The sequence below is a fragment of the Myripristis murdjan genome, chromosome 22 (assembly GCF_902150065.1).
Source record: "Myripristis murdjan chromosome 22, fMyrMur1.1, whole genome shotgun sequence".
NCBI lineage: Eukaryota > Metazoa > Chordata > Actinopteri > Holocentriformes > Holocentridae > Myripristis > Myripristis murdjan.
This window is the reverse complement of record NC_044001.1, coordinates 3,933,627-3,953,027: the sequence shown is the minus strand read 5'-3', so window position 1 is coordinate 3,953,027 and position 19,401 is coordinate 3,933,627. Positions and strand designations below refer to the sequence as shown.

The window sequence follows — 19,401 nt, the reverse complement described above, 5'->3', positions numbered from 1 at the left end:
AATTTGCAGAGGACAGGTAGCTAAAACATCATCTGTGATAACACACAGTATGCAATATAGCTAAAACATTAAATTGCATAAATGAGGTTGCAACTATAAACCTAAAAAATTGCTACTTTAGTTTTATTGGTTAAAATTTGTAGGCATGCACAAAATTGTCCTGTATCTCATAAGTTTGATTTAAAAACCAAACACAGCACGGGAGAGACTGACAGTATCATAAAGTACCGACAAAGTAATAACTGATTACAGCATGGCCTGAATATTAAAGAAAAAAAAACTTTAGCAACATTATCTGCCGCTGAAGTCATTTTTCACAAATATTACACATCTCAAAAATTATTTTTTTCCGTGAAGAACTTTTCTCCTGGTAGATTATGTTTAGTATTTCTGCAAGTGTATTATACTGTATGAGTGTGAAGCTGTGTGTGTTGTCAGTAAACCCTCCCTGGATTACAGCAGATTAAAAACAATACCTTAACAGAGGAAACAGTCTCTGATGGTTTGCTGTGGTTCCACCGCTGCAGGGCGTGAAGACAGTCGGTCAGACAGCGAGCTGCGTTGTCAGAGCAGGATCCCTGCCTCACGCTTAGCCTGGACCTCAGGCTACACACACAACCAAATCACTTTCACTTTAAGCAGCAGAATACACACCATCACATATAACAGTGAATGTTTTTGTCTAAAGGGAAATCGTTTAGGAATTCCATCCTCAAGGACATACACTGACAAAATGCATGGCTTTCTATATCAAATAAAATAAAAGTACAGTGGAAGATATTGTTCAATATTTATCCTTGTAATAAATATGATCAAAGTTCATCTAAGTTATCAAAAATTGTTTACATGTTGGAAAGATGTTTAAGATTAAGATTTAAGATTACACTCTGAACAGAACAGTACAGACTTTACAAACTGCTGGTTAAGGGGTTAGAGCTTCCTGTGAGCATACAAACTCTTACACTCACCATGTAGTTAATTATATGATCTTATTTGGTAAATTCGATATTCACAAAGCAAAGTTTTCTAAATCTTCCCCTAACATTACCGTTTTCTTGGCTGAATTTAACTTGAAAAATGGTCAGTGATACTAAACGTTTACAGCTGATACAATTTTATAATGATCTTTTTTTTTCTTTTTTTTTTTGAGAAAAATACACCTTTTAATTATACACATCTTTTGATATTGCCTGTGTTTGTGTGTGTCCCGACCCTCAGTTCCACAAACCAGACATGAGGTTAAGATGTAATAACCTCTCGACATTTCAAACAGGTCATAAATCAATGAGAGCTCCTTGTTTCCGTGTCACTGACCAACAGCACAGCGTTGTGGTGTGCTGCCGGCCTGTGACTGTGGACTGAGAGCTGAACTGAAGCAGAGCTGTGCCAGCTGACAGTTTATCAGAGCAGAGTCTGTTCAGGTAAACCAAAGCACAGCTGGAAATACCCCACCGGTCAAGTGGACTGTCGCTTTTGAACCAGACCTCTCGCAATGACACATCACTTCCCTGCTTGTATTTTCCATTAAATAAAGACAAATGTAAGAATCCAAAAAGAAAATGATACAACTGCACCTTCCTTTTGTTCATTCTCTACCCTATTTTTCCACTGTTACACTCCTCTTTGAGCCAAATTCACCTGTACAACGATTTTGACACAAACTTTAACACATATTTGTAGTCACCTTTTTTCTGCATATTCTTGTCTATAAACTAAAAATAACTCCTGAGCTGGCAGAGGTTAAATGTTGGTGTACCTGTCGTGTTGCTGGTTTAGAGATTCCACCGTGGTGACGACGTCTGCTGGCAGCTCATCTGTTGCAGCCGCAGACTGCGACTCCTGGTGCAGGTCATGAACTTTCACCCCCAGACCTTCCAGTGACTTCTCACAGTTCTGAGAAAGGATGGAAACGTCATCGTGTAAATCACATTTGCAATGCAGCGTCACCAACACGTAGGGAAAGTACATTAATAGGGATCATTAAGGACTGATGAGAAAGCTGCGTGACCTTACCAGATACTGTCCAGTTAACAATACTGGGCTAAATTCACTTTAAAGTGTAACTCATAACTAAATAAACTGAATCTTCTGCTTTGTATTGTAGAACAGAGACACTGCACATCTGGGAATAGAAGTCTTTCAGCTTTTATATTCTCCCTTAATTTGGATTTCTGAAGAAAAAATATATCTTTGATTGACATGCAGTGTAAGTGCAGTGAGATGGTTGGAGGCAAAACTAATGTTTTTATTCTTATTGCCCTGAAAGATAACGATAACCATCAGAATCAGTCGCTTTATTCTAGCACTGGTAGATTTTTATTTACAGGGCAATTCTTGGTTTGCTTCTGTCTTACCTATGGATCCACAACTTTTATAAAACTATGGCACATTACTGTCTTCGATCTCAGGACTTATTACTATTATCTGTCCCTAAAGGCTGAACTGAACTGAACAAAATGTGTGTAAATTTGCTGCTCCCTCTGCTTGGAATCAAAATGACCTGAATCTTCTGTAATTTATTTCCTATTTTTATTGTAACTTGTTAGATTTTCTTGTATGTCTGCAGTCCTGTTATTTGTGCTGCTGCCTGTCTTGGCCAGAATGCTCTTGCAAAAGAGACTTTTAATCTCCTAACTGCCTTAATATAAAATAAAATAAAAATATAGAGCCCCTGTGTCTCACTGGTTGCTGAAACCTGCTGTTTTATGGATAAACAGAGCTGTATTTATTTTTCTCTGCAGAAAATGTTGTGCCTATTTTTTGTACTTTGTACAGGCCCTTCCATGTGGTACTCTACCCACGTTAAAAAAAAAAAATTACAACATGAAAATTATTTGAGCCATTTCTGCAGATTCCTGTTAGCATTTGAGATGGGAGTTTTGCACACTTGATAATCCCAAATCACTTTCCCTCACACCCCCTCCTTCCTCCTGACATTCATCACGTCTGTGCACAGGCAGTGTCTCTTGTCTGATAACACAGTGGGCGGTCACATTACATCCTGAGCTTTAGTGAATGAAGGCACCTGGAGGCTGTGCCAGTGCTGCTGCAGCTGGGCGATGTTGTTCTGCGGCTCGCTGTAGCTGAGCGCCTGGTCCAGAGAGCGCAGCTCCCACTGCAGGGCCGCCGCTCGGTCCTTCAGGCCCTGGACTCTGCCGGCCGCCTGCCTGTCCAGCTCCTCCAGCCTGGCCTCGCAGCCGGCCAGGCGCTCCTTCACCTCCTGCTCCGAGGAGGCGCAGAGCTCGTGGAGGTGGCTGACCTCCAGCGTCAGGGCGTCCCGACCTCCGGGGGTGCAGAGGCTCAGCAGGCCGTCTCTGGCCGAGTCCAGCTCCTTCATCTCCCTCTCCTCCCGGTCCACCGTCTGGAGCAGAGCCTGGTGCGGGGTGGGAGGAGGGGGCAGATGATTAGAATTTACAGAGAACAGGATTTCATGTTTTACGTCAACAATCTTGGATGGTGGTTTAGTTTGTGCGCTCAGGCTGAAAGCTAAAAACATTAGATAAGCAGAAGAGAACTGGGGATTTGTGTCACTCGGCACCAGAGACGTTCATGGAAGAAAGTAACGAAGAGGTGAACAGACGCTGTGTGGACTCGCGATACAATAACATATTAAAAACAAAAGATGGAGCAAACGAAAAGAAAACGTTAAAAAGCTGTGTTTATATTCTGTGATATTAAATCCCTGCCATCAATACAAGGTGCCTTGAACTCTCTTTTTTTCAACTTCTGACACTGTTGTCATGGCAATACTGAACTTATAAAGCTGGTAAGTTGCCAAAGCAAAGACATAATTTCTGTTTAAGAGACTAACATTCCTACTCTCATGAACTATCCAGCCTCACTTCAATCACAAAACCAAAATTTACTGCAGCAATAATACACTTTTAACTTGGAAATATCTTTCCTTGGTAGTTTTTTCATTGATATAATAAACTTTATTTCTAAATAGGCTGTATGAGCATAAGAGATGACTCTGAATACACTAATGTTTTCACCACAAGGACAACATAGACGCCTCTCATATCCCAATAACCCAAATAAATTGTGTGTTTGTGGATTGTGTCTCTTGTGTGTGTGCATGTGAACTGCCTTGACAGCTCTTATTGCTGAGTCTTTGTGTGTGTGTGTGTTTTACTCTCTGACCTTCAGTGTGTTGACAGCAGCGTGCAGACCCTGCCTGTCCTCCGGAGGAGCTCCCAGACTCTTCACCTGCTCCCTCAGCCAGTTCTGAGCGGCTCCGTGTTGCTCCACCAGCTGCATGCACTGACGCTCCGTCCGGATGCCCGACTCCATGTTGGCTCCGAGCTCCTGCTCACAAAGAAAGCTGCGTGAGACTCCCTGTTGTCACTGATAAACCAGTTAAATGATAAGTGATAATGCAGAAAGGTAGAAGAGGGAAAGAAGACAGCAAGGAGGACTGAGAATTACACCTTAGAACATTTTTTAAAGCAAATTTACAAATGCACAGAACTTACTGTGGTAATAAATTATTAGCTGCAATGAATTAAAGACTGGAATCATGAAACAAAATAATTTCTTGCATAATTTCCAAGGAATACTCTACATCTGTCTATTCGGAGTACATAACTCACCGTTAGCTCTTTGAGCACGGCAGGGATGGATTCCTCCATGGCCGCCCAGGACGGGTGGGACCAGCTGGGGTCCTGGGTGATCTCAGACAACTCCAAACTCTGAAGGCGGGGAAGAGAAGTCGAGAGATTTTTTTGTTTTGTTTTCCCTGTGAACCCACTTTCAGCCAAACTAAATTTGTGAGCTACTCAGCCCTGAAAGGATTTGTAATATTTTGGGCTTTCCGGTAAGATCCTCACCTTTGCGTGCACAGCGGACAGGACGGGGGCGAGGGCGCCGGCTCGGTCCAGCAGGCTCCGGATTTGCTCGGCGGCCTGCCGGCGGTCTCCCAGGCCGGGCCAGGAGAAGAGGCGGGGCAGGTCGGCGGTCTGCTGCTTGAGCTCAGCCAGGCGGGACTGAGCCTGAGCGCGCTCGGACTGACAGGACACCAGGCGCTCCAACACGCCCGCCAACTGCCTGATGGGTAAACAGGCGATACAGAGGATCAGACCAGTTACTTAGCAACCCAGAGCTCGATGTACAACAACATGGAAAAGGCAAATGACACCCATGGATATCACTGGATTGGGAAGCTGACATGATAACCCACTGATGGCCTGAGGGAGAAATGCCTGCTTCCACAGTGAGGTCAGAGGTTAGAGGTCAGAGGTCAACAGCAGCAGGTGTCACTGTACCTGTGTGACTCCTCAGCAGCCTGCAGCGTCGCCCTCCACTGCTCCTCTGTGTCTTTTACCGCCTGCTGCACCTCTTGTTTCCTGCTCTCCTCCAGGTCCTCATTTTCACACAGACTCTGTTCTCGTCTCTTCAGCTCCAGCATGTCGGCCTCCGCCTTCGACTTGGAGCTCAGAATAGCCTGAGGACAGAACCATGCATTGCTTGTTATGAAGAAAACATGTATTTATATATCTATGCATCATTAGTATTCATGAATGTGTCCCTCGAGCTGTTTTGCAGCATCCCTCCTCTGAGGACATGCAACGACTGTATATGTTAAAATGTGCATAAATGACTAACAGACCAAATAAAAATGTCAACGTGTTTTTCATTTGAGCATTGCAGAAAAACATTAAACTTGACAAAAGAAGAACAAATGCACAAATGTGAAGAATGTGTGCCGACAATAAGAGCTACGTGATACTTACATGCTTGCTTGCAAGGTGTTAACATGGATGCAATGGATACACTCCTCTGGGTTTTGAAGCAAACACCAAATCTCCTCTGGCACATGGGATTACTTTTCCAGCAAAAAGCCTGTGCTGTGTTCTACCTGTGCTGTGTTCTACCTGTGCGGTGTTCTACCTGTGCTGTGTTCTACCTGTGCCGTGTTCAGCCTGTCCTCTATCTGGGCCCGGCTGCCGTGAGAGCCGCTCCTCAGGGAGTCGGCCTGCCGCTGCAGCTCTGCGACCCAGGCTCCGCTGCTCTCTGCCTGGGCGCGGAAACCGTCCAGCTCCCTGGAGAGGGAGTACTGGACCTGAGCCTTGCTGAGAGCCTCCTCCGCGGCCTGCAGGACGTTCCTCCACCGCTCCTCCGCGTCCTCTACCGTCTGCTGAGCCTCCCGCCTCCTGGCCTCCTCCAGGTCCTCGTTTTCACACAGACTCTGGCTCTGTCGCCTCAGCTCCGACAGCTTGGAGTCCCCCTCGGGCTTGGAGCTCAGGATGGTCTGGAGACAAGAAAATCACTAAATCACTTAAGAAACACGCAACACAATGAAAAATGGGAAAATAAACAGAGAGGAAAAATTAAATAAAACTAGAAGGCACTTTGAGAGCTAAAACCTCAGCCAACAACAAGAGGAACAGCTCTCTGCTTTGCTGTTACACGCAGGTATAATTCATATAACTTACAATTAAAGTTAAACTGATTTATTAACCTTGCAAACATTCCCTTAGGCTGTGGAATCAAAACTCTAAATTCAGATTATTATAAAACATGACTGCACAAGCAACATTATGCAGGGCGTATAAAAGTTTACCTACAGGGAGACAAACACCTTTTACCTTTCTTAAATTAGCCCAAAAATTATCTAATTTTTTACTTTAGTGCATGTTGTAAATCATACTTTGATTCTGTTATTATGGATGTGCATGTTTTTTGGATGCTTTAACATTTGCTATTATATACTGCTACTGCTACACTGCTACTTGGGGTGAAACTAAATTATTTTTCTGCAGTCCTGTGTGACCTGAGGTGAACTGTGATTTTTTTCCCCACCATGCAAAATTACAGCGATCATGTTCATAATGGAAAACAGCCAACGCTGCTGTTGATTAATAATAAAGTTGGGCCTAATAACTGACTTTTCAACAATCTGCAAACAACGGTTTTGTGTTGTTATGCTGGGCTAACTTTACAAATCACTGGCAAAAAGTCCCATTCAAGCTAATGAGCTGAATTGTTGGTTTTGTTTATATTAAATTAATTTTTTTTTGATTGATTGATTGATTGAGGTTTATTTCACACACACAATTATTCCACATTACATATTGCTTGTTTACATTGTTGTATGTGAAATTGGTCTCAAAAGCTTATGGTGGGAGCCATTTGATGCTACATTGCACACAATTTGCAAAGGACAGACCCATAGACCTACAGCTTAAAACATACAAACATACAGGTAACAATTACAGACATACAGATACACAACCATACAATCCCAGAATAGCTGATAAACGAAGTTATGTGTAAGTGCCTGATAATTGTTCTTTGAGCCGGTGTTTGAAGATGGAGATGGACAGTGACGCTTTGAGGCTGTTGCCAAGCTCGTTCCAGATCCAAACTGACTTCTGAGGCAGTGCATTTTGTGAAAAGAGCAGTGATGGGAGTGACGGCGTTACAAAGAAACGGCGTTACTAACGGCATTACTTTTATCAGTAACGAGTAATCAAAGAAATTACTGTTTCCCCCCGTTGTAACGCCGTTACCGTTACTGACATTAAAATGCGCCGTTACTTACTACTAATAATTATTATTATTTTATTATCCTATTCAAAAAAATGTGCGTCTTGTGGAGAAAAAGCGGTGTGTCAATTTTCAAATCGGTCGGACTTTGCAGCTTTTCGTAACTTATCAACATGCGTGGAGAATGATTGAGCACAAATTACAAAAATTGCATGTGTTCCCTAACGGTAGAGCGGATAGTATCTCCTCCTGCCATACAGAAGACCGGGGGTTCAATTCCCCACTTGAACAAGCTGGCATCACTACTTTAAACTGTAATGAATTACTTTTTCAAAGTAACGTGCCCAACACTGACAATGACAGATGAAATTTGACAGCAATGTCCACACTGCAACAGCAATGCAAAAATATGTGCATTAATAAGAGGATTTAAGAAAAGAAAAAAAGTAATCATAAAAATTACTTTCCCCAGTAACTGAATTACTCTTCTGCAGCAGTAATTGAGTAGTAATCAAAATTACTTTTTTACAGAAGTAATTAGTAATTGTAACTTATTAGTTTTGTGAGTAATTGGTCCCAACACTGGAAAAGAGTGAGCTGTTAACCTGTTGAAACACACACTGCTCTGTGCTTGTACCTGTGCAGCGTTTATTGTCTTCTCTGGGTCGGTCTGGGAGTCCAGAGAGGAGAGGCTCTGCTGCTTCTCCTCCAGCCAGCCTCGGGTGGTCTCCCTCTGGGCCTCGTAGTCCCTGAGCCGGGCCTGCAGAGCACACTGGCGCTCGGCCTGATCCAGGGCCTGTTTGGAGTCACGCAGGATCGTCCTCCACCGCTCCTCCGTGTCCTTCACCGTCTGCTGGACCTCCTGCCTCCTGCTCTCCTCCAGGTCCTGGTGCTCAGACAGAGCCTGGCCTCGCCTCCGCAGCTCCTGCAGCCTGGAGTCTCCTTCGGGCTTGGAGTTGAGGATGGCCTGCGGTTACGTGAAATAAAGTCATTTCTAAGCTTAAAATCAAACTCAAAACAACAAAAGCAAACAAAAACACAGAGGAACCACGAGTCTGCAGATTATTTACACCAGCTGATTTCACTGGAGAGCCTCTCCTCTGTGGTTTTCAGTTTATTGATCAGTAAAATCAGCAGCTTTAGTATTCGGGTGGAAAGAAAACTATAATCTAAAATCATAACGTCACACTCCACAAGTTTTAAGTACTTATCTTAGCTTTATTTAAGCTAAAATGCAGACCTGAGAGAAAATCCTACAGATTATATATCCAGTTGGACTGTTTCCATCACAGGATTCCCTCAGTCAAACCAGATGCAGCCATCCAGCATGAGGGTTTAACTATTTATCTGTATTTATTTATTTATTTATTTATTTTTGGACCATATTAATATTAATCGCATGAGCATTTAAAATCTTTAAAATTGATTACGACAGCAGCATCAAGACTTGAATTTCCGGCCAATTTGAATTGTGGTGTGGCTTTGTCGCAGTAATGAGACGGCACAGATATGATTTTAAATATTAAAGAATGAAAATGATTACATTTCTAAATAAATTTAAACAACTGCTTGACTCAAAGGATCTGAAGCGACTATGAGGGGGTCGATCTTCAGGGGGCAGACTTAATATTTAGTTACAATGGAGGGGGGGTCACTGTGCTTCATTTGCTATTTGCTTTTAGCACGCTGGCTGCTATTAAAGAAGACGAGAACATTTCCTCTTGTTCACTTGTTGCACTCCGGGTCTAAATCCTCCTCCTCCTCCTCCAGAGTTGGGACTTTGAAAGCATCTTTGTGCTGAACAGGAGCGACCTCGTAACCGGAGCCTCGGCGCTCCTTATCGGCAGGCTCACCTGAGCGGCGTGCAGTCTGTCCTCCGCCTCCGTTTGGCTGCTCAGTGACTCCAGCCTTCCCTGCAGGTCTCTCAGCCACGTCTCAGCTTCCTGTTTATGAGAATCAAACTCCCTCAGCTGAAAAAGAAAGAAAAACACACACTGAATTAATGCTCAGTTCTGCAGTTTATCCAGCAAGGGTCCAATCAAAAACATTCAGACATGATAAAAAAAAGTCTTTTGGGTTGCCTCTTAATCATTTACATTGCACTTCTCTCTTGTACAAAATTATTTAAAGGTCAAACACTGCAAAAACTCAAAATCTTACCAAGATTATTTTTCTTATTTCAAGTCAAAAATGTCTTATTACTAGTCAAAATATCTCATTACACTTAAAATAAGACATGATCACCTCAGAAGTAACTTGTTTTTAGACAATTGTCTCTTGTTTCAAGTGAAAATTTGCTTGAAACAAGTGAAAATTTGCTTGTTTCATTGGCAAAATTCGTTTCTTGTTTCTAGCTAATTTTCACTTATTTCAAGTGAATTTTCACTTTTTCCACTGGCAAATTTTGCCAATGAAACAAGCAAATTTTCACTTGTTTCAAGTAAATTTTCACTTGAAACAAGTGAAAATTGTTTAAAAACAATTTACTTCTGAGGTGATCATGTCTTATTTTAAGTGTAATGAGATATTTTGACTTGAAATAAGACAAATAGTCTTGGTAAGATTTTGCGTTTTTGCAGTGAAGGAATATTTTATCATAATTTCCACGAGGCTGATGTTGTTTTAACTCTTTCTTTCCTTTACAAAATGACTGGTAAGATTGTTACGGGAACTTTTATTTTAATGATATGGGAAATGTCATTGTACTGTTGCTCTCACTGCAGGTCTCTGTGGATAAAAGTCAGATAAATGAGTGTCTAACAGAGGTGTTAAGCTCTCTGACCTCCCACACTCTCATCTCGCTCTCCACGGCGATCTGAGCCTCGGCGTCGTCCGCCGTCTGACCGGCCGCCTGCAGGACCGTCCGCCACTGCTCCTCCGTGTCTTTGACGGCACGCTGAGCCTCCTGTTTCCTGCTCTCCTCCAGGTCCTGAAGGTCACACAGGCTCTGGCCTCGCCTCCTCAGGTTGTTCACCTTACAGTCGCCCTCAGGTCTGGAGCTCAGGACGGTCTATCAAAAGAAAATCCGATGCTCTCATTACATGCAACAGACAATTTGGTGGAAAGAAAAAATGCATGATGAAAGGACAAGCTCTCTCAATATCAAAATTTCCACCACCCGTTTGGTTTTGTCTAGTGCACTCCTCATTTTTGGCTGCATGTAATATTGTTGACCGAGGAAGTGAAGCTCATTGTGATCCACTTACAAAAAAACATGATTAATAGTATCAAAGGAATCATTTTAACATGGAAAATGTGGATATGACGTGGAAATTAATGCTCTAAAAACAGCTTCAAGGCTTACATTTTTTAGTTCTGCATATCACAAAATGGCCATGACCATGCATCTGTGGATTAATTAAGATTATTGATCAGTAACTTATAATAAATAATAATAATAATAATAAAACTTTATTTGTATAGCACCTTTCAAAACACAGTTACAAAGTGCTTTACAGATCAGACAAAACAATACAGTCAACGCCAACCACACAAAAACTTCAACATGAAACCATAAACCCGATCTGCTTTACGGAGCAAGATAAAACAGTCAGGATACAACCAAAGTCAGGAGTGTAGATATAAAATAAATAAAAATAAATAAAATAAAATAAAACAAGATAAAATAAAGCAATAAAAGTGGCAAGCAAGAGAGAGCTACTCTAAAAAGGCCTTCCTGTAAAAATAGGTTTTGAGATGCGACTTAAAAGAGGGCAGTGAGTTAGCTGACCTTAGATCTAGTAAACTTAACTATCACTTTAGCAGGTGCTGAGCTTTCAAACCTCACCTCATGTCCCAAACTCTTTTGAAACACAACTCCCTTTGGCAGCTCAAGACATGCCAATATCATGAGTCAGAAAAATTCATGAATCACACTGAATTCGCTGAAAATAAAAAAGTGATCAGTGTGTCTGCAGTGTACGGAGTTCAGACAGACCTCTGCTGTGCGGCGTCTCTCCTCAGGTGGGGCGTGGCTGCTCACACACTGCAGCCGCTGCTGTTTGTCTCTGATCCAGGTCTGCGTGTCTTTCCTCTGCGTGTCGAAGTCGTCGGTGAGACTCCGGACCTCGGCCTCTCTGGCGGCCTGCAGGACGGTTTTCCACTGCTGCTCGGCGTCTTTTACCGTCCGCTGAACGTCCTGCTTCCTGCTCTCCTCCAGGTCCTCGTGCTCCCACAGGCTCTGGCCTCGCCGCTGCAGGTCGTTCACTTTGGATTCTGCCTCGGAGTTGGAGTTCACAACAGCCTGAAGGCAAAGACACCGGTCGATATTTACAGTGCAAGCTGTGGGTGCAGGCATTTTGTGAACAGAAGTTGCCTGTGACTTCACTCTGACTGCAAATTTGTCAACATCGACAGGCTTTTGTGTGTCAAAACAGCAGAAAATCAAGATCATTTGCTTTTATTTCTGACATGTTACTCAGGGTTTTTGGCTTCATATGTTAGCCTTAACACTGAGACAAAAAGCGCCAGTGCAACCTAAGATTACAGGTATTTTAGTATCTGAGACCTTTAATTGCATCTAATTTGTAATCTCACCTGTGCGGCCCGTAACCTCTCCTCAAACGGCATGTGACTACCGAGCGACAGCAGCTTCTGTTTCTGTTCCCTGATCCAAGACTGGACACCTTCGCTCTGAGATTTGAAGGCGTCCACGTCCTTCTCCAGCGCAGCTTGAGCCTCGGCCTTGTTCAGAGCCTCCTCGGCCGCCTGCAGGACCGCACGCCACTGCTCCTCTGCGTCTTTCACTGCCCGCAGGACGTCCTGTTTCCTGCTCTCCTCCAGGGCTTCACGCTCACACAGACTCTGGCTTTGCCTCCTCAGGTCGTCCACCTTTGAGTCTCCCTCAGGTTTGGAGCTCAAAACAGCCTGCAAACAAAGATACAGGCAGAGCTTTGAAAGAACTAAATATTGAGGCTATAACTTGTGTATTAGGTATTACACGTCTCTCTAATATTGAATTGCACCTCATTTTTGCAGAACCCATGTGTCACTTGTCATTTTATCTACATCTCCACTCCACTTTGTCATGTTAACCCCCTGAACGCCAAACCCGCCAGCGGGATAGAAAGACATGTATTTTTTAAAAAATCGCCAAAATTCAATCGTTTATCATAGCTGGAAGCTTTAAAAACCATTTTTTTCCTAAGCCTAAAAAAGTGATTTTTCATTCGAATCATTTTATTATACATGCTTCATTCAACAATTCGCCAAAAAATAGTCGTTTAATCAATCCAGATAATTCAAAAAACAGAAAATTCTGCGGTCTTCAGTGGATCTGAGACATCTTGATTGATTCAGGTGAGCCCAACAGTCGCGTGACAAAAATTCACTGAATTTCAGTGTGTAGGCAACAGTAGTAACATGGAAGGGCGCAAGGCAGTAAAAACGCCTAAGTTTATACAGGTTGGAAAAATGTTAATATTTCAGAAAATAAATCATGTGAAGCCCTACTTTTTTTTTTCCTGGATCAGTGACACTTGTGGGCACCTGAAAAAATATTCTGTATATTTATTCCAATGTTTCTCGATTTTTGTAAAATAAATTATCAAAAAAAATCAGTTTGCCGTTTTTATATTTTTATTATTTATGGCACTATAACTCTTTCATACTGTATGAAAGACATTTTTGAATGACTCCATGTGATAGCCACAGCTGTGCTGTTTCCATAGAGGTGCAGCACTTGTAACTGCAGTGAAAAACAAGCCCACAGTGAGCCAAAATGTGAGGGGAGCAGAAAACACCCAAAACCTGCTTGGGGTTCAGAGGGTTAATGATGGTGGCTATTTACTGCGTTAAATAGTTAAAGTTACTTTATGGGTTTGGGCTTGTAGTTTTGATACTCTGAGGCAAAGCAAATCATATGTTTCTGAATAAATCATGCAACACAATGACTGATGCCCTCACCTGAGCAATCTGTGCTCTTTCCTCCGACGGCATGTGACTACCGCGAGACCGCAGGTCCTGGTCCTGGTCTCTGATCCAGGACCGGACGTTTTCATTCTGCGTTTTGAAAGCATCCAAGTCCCTTTCGACGGCAGCCTGCGTCTCCGCCTTGTCGACGGCCTCCTTGGCGCTCTGCAGGACCGCCCGCCACTGCTCCTCTGCGTCTGTCACCGTCCGTCGAACCTCCAGTTTCTTGCTCTCGTCCAGGTTTTCGCTGTCACACAGATTCTGGCAGCGTCCCTTCAGCGCCTCGAGCTTTGAGTCTCCCTCAGGCTTGGAGCTCAGAGAGGCCTAAAGGAAACAAATATCCATGTAGATAACCAAATCAGCTTGTGGCGAGAGACACTTACTCCAAATACACTGAACTAAGTATTTTTAACAAATTAGGGATCAAGATATCAGTGGTATATTCTTTGCTTTTTCTTGATTGTTAAAATTCCCAGACAAAAAAAACAAAAAAAACAAAACTCGAAGTCCCTTTTCAAGACAATTTTAGACTCACTTGTGCAATCTGCCGCCTCTTTTCAGGCTGCATGGTGGCGTCCAGAGCCTGCAGGTTTTGGTTCTGGTCTCTGATCCAGGACCGGACGTTTTCATTCTGGGTTCTGAAAGCAGCAAAGTCCTTGTCCAAGGCGGCTCGTGCGTCGGCCTTGTTGAGCGCGTCCTCGGCGCTCTGCACGGCTGTTTTCCACCGCTCCTCTGCATCTCTGACTGTCTGCTGGACTTCCTGTCTCCTGCTCTCCTCCAGGTCCTCACTGTCACACAGACTCTGACCTCGTCTCCTCAGGTCGCTCACCTTCGAGTCTCCCTCAGGCTTGGAGCTCAGGACAGCCTGGGAACAAACATCTTTTTTAGAAAGTGACAAATTCTGCAAACATGTAAATGCAGATTGATGGTTTTGTTGATTGAAAATTCATATTAACCCTATAAAGCCTGAGCTATGAAAGAATTGGCAGAAAATTCCAATTTTTTTTTTTATTGAACCCTTTATTTAGTCCTATAACAATATATATATATATATATATATATATATATATATATATATTTATTTATTTATTTTTTTATTTTTTTTTTTTTTTTAAATTTCTGGTGTATGATATATGATATGTACTTGAAGTGCCAATGGTATGGTCCAGGGTGAACAGGGGAAGTGTTCAAAGGTATACAACAGTATTTTGGTCAAGTATTGATTAAACTGAAAATGAAAAACGGAATTGAAAATGTGTATCATATATGATACAAATGGCTTTATAGGGTTAAGACTTTGATTTTCTCTGCAAATCCTGACGCTGATCTCTGTATTCACTGAGGTTTTAGGCTCTACTGACTGACCTGTGCCGTGTGTTTCACCTCCTCAGCCTGGGTCTCTGCGCTCTGGGAGGTTAGGGGCTGCAGCAGGTCTCTGATCCAGGCCCTGGTGCTCTCAGCCTGGGTATTAAAACCGTCTAACTCCCCCTCCAGGACGCCCCGGGCCTCCGCCTGCCTCTGCAGCCGGGCCTCCAGGTTTCGGTAGCGCTGCAGCAGGTTGTCTCCATCCTTCAGGAGGCTGTCGGCCCGGACGCCCTGCTTCCTGACTGATGCCAGCAGCTCGCCGAGGGCCTCAGCTCTTCCACTGTGAGGGAACAGACAAAAGTCGGATACATGGCGAGCACTTTGCAGTCAGTCAGACGATACATTGGCAGAATATACATCTTAAGAGCTGTTTTTTCTTAAAGATCTTGGACGTCACCTCTCGTCATGCAGCTCTTTGAGAAGGTGCTTGACTTGGTCGGAGTCCGCGGACTGTTTTTCTTTGGCCTGCAGCCAATCACGGAAGCCGTCGTGTTGCTCCTGCAGACTGCAGATCAGAAGACGCAAGAAACTTACGTCACGCTAACATCCACGCTGTTAATCTCCATGTGAGCTTCAGACTCAGAGATGCTTTATCGAATTAGAAATACTTAATCTGAAGGTAAAGTATGTGAGTTTGGAGATCCATGAATTTTCACTGAAGTGTTGATGGAGCGGCTTCACTGGTGCAATTTATGGTGGGAACAAAGAAACGACCAGAAAAGCCCCCCTAAACCTCCCCGCCCGCACCATGAAAGGCATCAAAAGCACTGAAACACATGAAATCTAACATCCATCTGATGTTAAATGTAATTTTAATTATTCTAGTTTCTGTTCTTTCTCTAATTTTCTGGGCAAAGCATTATTACTAGTTCCATGTGCAAATGAAAAAGGAATTTGAATTGGTTCTCTGAATAGGCTGTTTTCACACCCTCGTCCTTGTTGTTATATTTGCTGGTGTTTACCTGTCCAAGCTGCTCAGGACAGAGTCCATCTGCTGCTGGCGGTTGTGGCAGTGAGCTCTGAACGTGTTCACCTCCTCCTGCTGCTCCTTCAGCCAGGCGGACAGCTGATCCAGCTGCTGGGCGGGAAGCTGCTCTCCGCCTCGCTCCAGCTGATCTCTCAGCTGCTCCAGACGCCTCTCGCAGTCTTTGGACGACAGAAAATCCTGGTGGACGGGAGAGAAGGTCTTTGAGAACCCCTTCATCTTGGTAAGTTTTAGATTACGTCACAATCAGCGCTGGGGGAAGATCCTTACACACACACACACACACACACACACACACACACCCAGCCAGTAACTTACAGCTAGTCTTCTCTGAGATGTCTCCACTTCCTCTCTGCTCTCAGGATTTTCAAAACACTCATTGACCGACAGCTGCAAGTCCTGGAACCAATCCTCAAACGACTTGCTTTCATCTGAGGGAACATGAAGAAAATCATCACTAAAAACACACTATACACTGCAAAAACGCAAAATCTTACCAAGATTATTTGTCTTATTTCAAGTCAAAAATGTCTTATTTCTAGTCAAAATATCTCATTACACTTAAAATAAGACATGATCACCTCAGGAGTAAATTGTTTTTAGACAATTTTCACTTGTTTCAAGTGAAAATTCACTTGAAACAAGTGAAAATTTGCTGGTTTCATTGGCAAAATTTGCCAGTGGAAAAAGTGAAAATTCACTTGAAATAAGTGAAAATTAGTTAGAAACAATAAACAAATTTTGCCAATGAAACAAGCAAATTTTCACTTGTTTCAAGTGAATTTTCACTTGAAACAAGAGACAATTGTCTAAAAACAAGTTACTTCTGAGGTGATCATGTCTTATTTTAAGTGTAATGAGATATTTTGACTAGTAATAAGACATTTTTGACTTGAAATAAGACAAATAATCTTGGTAAGATTTTGAGTTTTTGCAGTGTAAGCAACCAAGAACACCAAGGGTGCCGTTCCTTTGATCCAAGAAACAAATCGGTAGGTAATCACTGGTATGCTGAATTGAAATGGCATCCAAACATATTAAATAATTAAAAAAAGACACTTTGTCAGAGCTAACCTTTGAGGACCCTGAGCAGGCCCTTGTCCCTCTCCTCCCTCTTCAGGTGGATCATGTCCTTGGTGCGGGCGATGGCCTCCCTCAGCCGGCCGCACTCTGCAGACAGCACCTCCAGCGCCTGGGGGCTGGCCACGCTGCACACCAGGCCCACCTCCTTCAGCACGGCCTCGGCCTGCTCCTCCTGAGCCTCCAGCTGCTCGCACAGATCCTGCCGGGGATGAGATGATGAAGCGGTGCATATCGTCTTTATTCTGCTGCATATCGGTGTTATTCTGCTGCATATCGTCGTTATTCTGCTGCATATTGACGTTATTCTGCTGCATATCGGTGTTATTCCGGCAACAAAAGCAGCGAAAGACAGTTTTATGTCTCGCCGTGGACAGTTCACTGTTCTGATCTGCACGTTAGTGAGCATCAAACTGTATTTGATATTGATATTCCTTCCCTCAAGTGATTCTTTCTATCCATCGGCGGTCAGGGCAAACACATAAGATCCTCCACCTGTCATTTTTAGGGGATATTATAATATCAAATTGAACAAATAAAGCAAACTCTGCACTGATTTATGTGATTCAGAGTTGTTCACTTATTTCTGTAATTAAGGTAAGTGTAGATTTGAGTTGTATGGACACTTTGTTTTGACTGTAGAAATGGTAACACTCTATAATAAATGCTGTCAAATGGAACGTGCTAATTGCTTCTCCTTCTGCGCTCATGTTAATTAAGTCCAGTGCAGTCCTGTAAAACAAGCGTACAACTACGATGAGCAGCCAAGGCTTCTGTTCGCTTTAATCAGCAAAAGTAACCGGCTTGTATTTGGGACTTTCGTTTTTATTTCCTTTTGAACAAAATTCTGGCTCAGCAAAAGCTAGAAATATACCAAAAGACACTTGAGAATTTATAATATCGAAAAAATATCCAAATGCGGCTTTTTTTTTAATCATTATTGTTGTTGTATCTGTTTCATTTTATTATTTATTACACACATTAGACTCACACTGCAATTACATAATCTAAGCTGGATAGGGTTCTTTGAGAATTATAAACCTGAAATCATACCGGTACCTTAGCCGGTGCTGATTCAGTCCCAGGGAAGTGGGCAGGATGATTAAACTGAAACCCAGATTAAAACCCAACACTCAAGTCTGAGCTTTAATGTGAATGTTTGATGTAACCTGGTAGGGACTGGTGTTTATTTGTCAGATCATGCAGCCTTACCCGGCCAATAAAAGAGACTCGCCCTGTAACCCAGGAGTCGGCTTATAATCCAGGCGTCACCGTGGCTGTCTACCTGTATCTCTGAGCCGGCCTGTGGCTCTGACGCCGTGATCTTGCTCAGAGACAACTGGATGTTGTCGACAGCCGACAGGCAGTCGTCCGTCCTCTCGGCCAGGTGTTTCTTCACGGCGGTCAGCTCCTCGAACACGTCAGTGCTGTCCGTGAACAGCTCCTTCACCTGCTCCATCCTCTTCCTCAGCTGGGTCTCCATCACCTACGGGCGTAAGAGTAGAGAAGGGCAGAGTAAGATAAAGGCTAAGGCAGGTTTGACTAGAAAAGGAAGGTAAACTAAATCTGCTTCACAAAGGCAACAGCAGCCATTACAGCATCATATAAGGACACTGTAATAACTACAGAGAAGCCAAGTTTATTTGCACAGCGCATTAAATACAAAAGAAGAAATTAAAGTGCTTTACATGAATTATAAAAAGGCATTTAACAAGACATTGAGAACAATAATTCAGTAGAAGGCACGGGAGAACATAAGAGGTTTTAGGCAGTGTGTGCTGAATTAGATCATTCATGATAATTATATAATAATTATGTTTTGAGAGACAACAAAACAGCAGGACGGTGAAAATGATTTTGCGGCTCACCTGCAGCTCCAGCGGGGCCTCCTGGCTCTGCAGCATCTCCTGGATCTCCACCGACTTCTTGTGGAAACGCTCGATGTTCTGCTCGTGCTCATGGATCTCGTCCTAAAAAAAAAAAAAAAAAAGGAGGAGACCACAATGAAAACGGACTTCAGAGAGAGTAGGTCTTGTAAAGAGGTTTGGGGGGTTTTACATTTATAGAAGAGGTCTTTAAAAAAAACCTCTGTGTTTGAAAGCAGAGCATATTATGTTGGGAAAACCTCCAGCTGGTCTTAATCAGGATGAAAATCTTGAGAATCACAGCTCTGAGGCAAATTACAAAAGGGTGGAAAACAACTAAACCCCCGGATCTAACAAAATGGAAAATTATGATTAAAGAAGTTGAACTTATGGAAAAAATAACTCACAAAATCGAGATGTGTTTGAGAAAAGGTGGATTTTAGATGACCGTAAATTATAACCACATCATCAAAAGGAATCAGAAGGTCAATATTATTTTTCTCACTTTAAAAGAGATTATCACGCTATTGACACTCCCTGCAAGTACTATGCATTGTATACTGTGTATATGTATAGGGAGACCTACTGTGTGTATTTTGATGGGTATGCATATATGTATGCATGTGTATATATGAACTGAAGGCACAAAACATCAGCAGCATCCAATTAATTCGTCACATCTTTCTTTTTTTTTTGGTATTTGGTTTA

General features: G+C 42.8%; 1 protein-coding gene across 1 annotated transcript in view; it reads right to left on the bottom strand.

Moving 5' to 3' along the window:
• The window catches only part of syne2b (spectrin repeat containing, nuclear envelope 2b), a 175,809-nt gene that overhangs the window by 112,262 nt on the left and 44,146 nt on the right, over nucleotides 1-19,401 (bottom strand). Inside the window, exons 37-58 of the mRNA XM_030044847.1 lie at nucleotides 18,697-18,798; nucleotides 18,114-18,314; nucleotides 16,823-17,030; nucleotides 16,067-16,179; nucleotides 15,726-15,928; nucleotides 15,161-15,268; nucleotides 14,764-15,043; nucleotides 13,934-14,263; nucleotides 13,393-13,722; nucleotides 12,025-12,354; nucleotides 11,426-11,731; nucleotides 10,271-10,498; nucleotides 9,342-9,458; nucleotides 8,126-8,455; nucleotides 5,906-6,250; nucleotides 5,265-5,443; nucleotides 4,830-5,046; nucleotides 4,593-4,691; nucleotides 4,144-4,308; nucleotides 3,026-3,373; nucleotides 1,757-1,893; nucleotides 477-606 (exon numbers count right to left, since the gene is read on the bottom strand). Of these exons, the coding sequence (XP_029900707.1) occupies nucleotides 477-606; nucleotides 1,757-1,893; nucleotides 3,026-3,373; nucleotides 4,144-4,308; nucleotides 4,593-4,691; nucleotides 4,830-5,046; nucleotides 5,265-5,443; nucleotides 5,906-6,250; nucleotides 8,126-8,455; nucleotides 9,342-9,458; nucleotides 10,271-10,498; nucleotides 11,426-11,731; nucleotides 12,025-12,354; nucleotides 13,393-13,722; nucleotides 13,934-14,263; nucleotides 14,764-15,043; nucleotides 15,161-15,268; nucleotides 15,726-15,928; nucleotides 16,067-16,179; nucleotides 16,823-17,030; nucleotides 18,114-18,314; nucleotides 18,697-18,798 (4,806 nt within the window). The remainder of the gene's footprint in view (nucleotides 1-476; nucleotides 607-1,756; nucleotides 1,894-3,025; nucleotides 3,374-4,143; nucleotides 4,309-4,592; nucleotides 4,692-4,829; nucleotides 5,047-5,264; nucleotides 5,444-5,905; nucleotides 6,251-8,125; nucleotides 8,456-9,341; nucleotides 9,459-10,270; nucleotides 10,499-11,425; nucleotides 11,732-12,024; nucleotides 12,355-13,392; nucleotides 13,723-13,933; nucleotides 14,264-14,763; nucleotides 15,044-15,160; nucleotides 15,269-15,725; nucleotides 15,929-16,066; nucleotides 16,180-16,822; nucleotides 17,031-18,113; nucleotides 18,315-18,696; nucleotides 18,799-19,401) is intronic.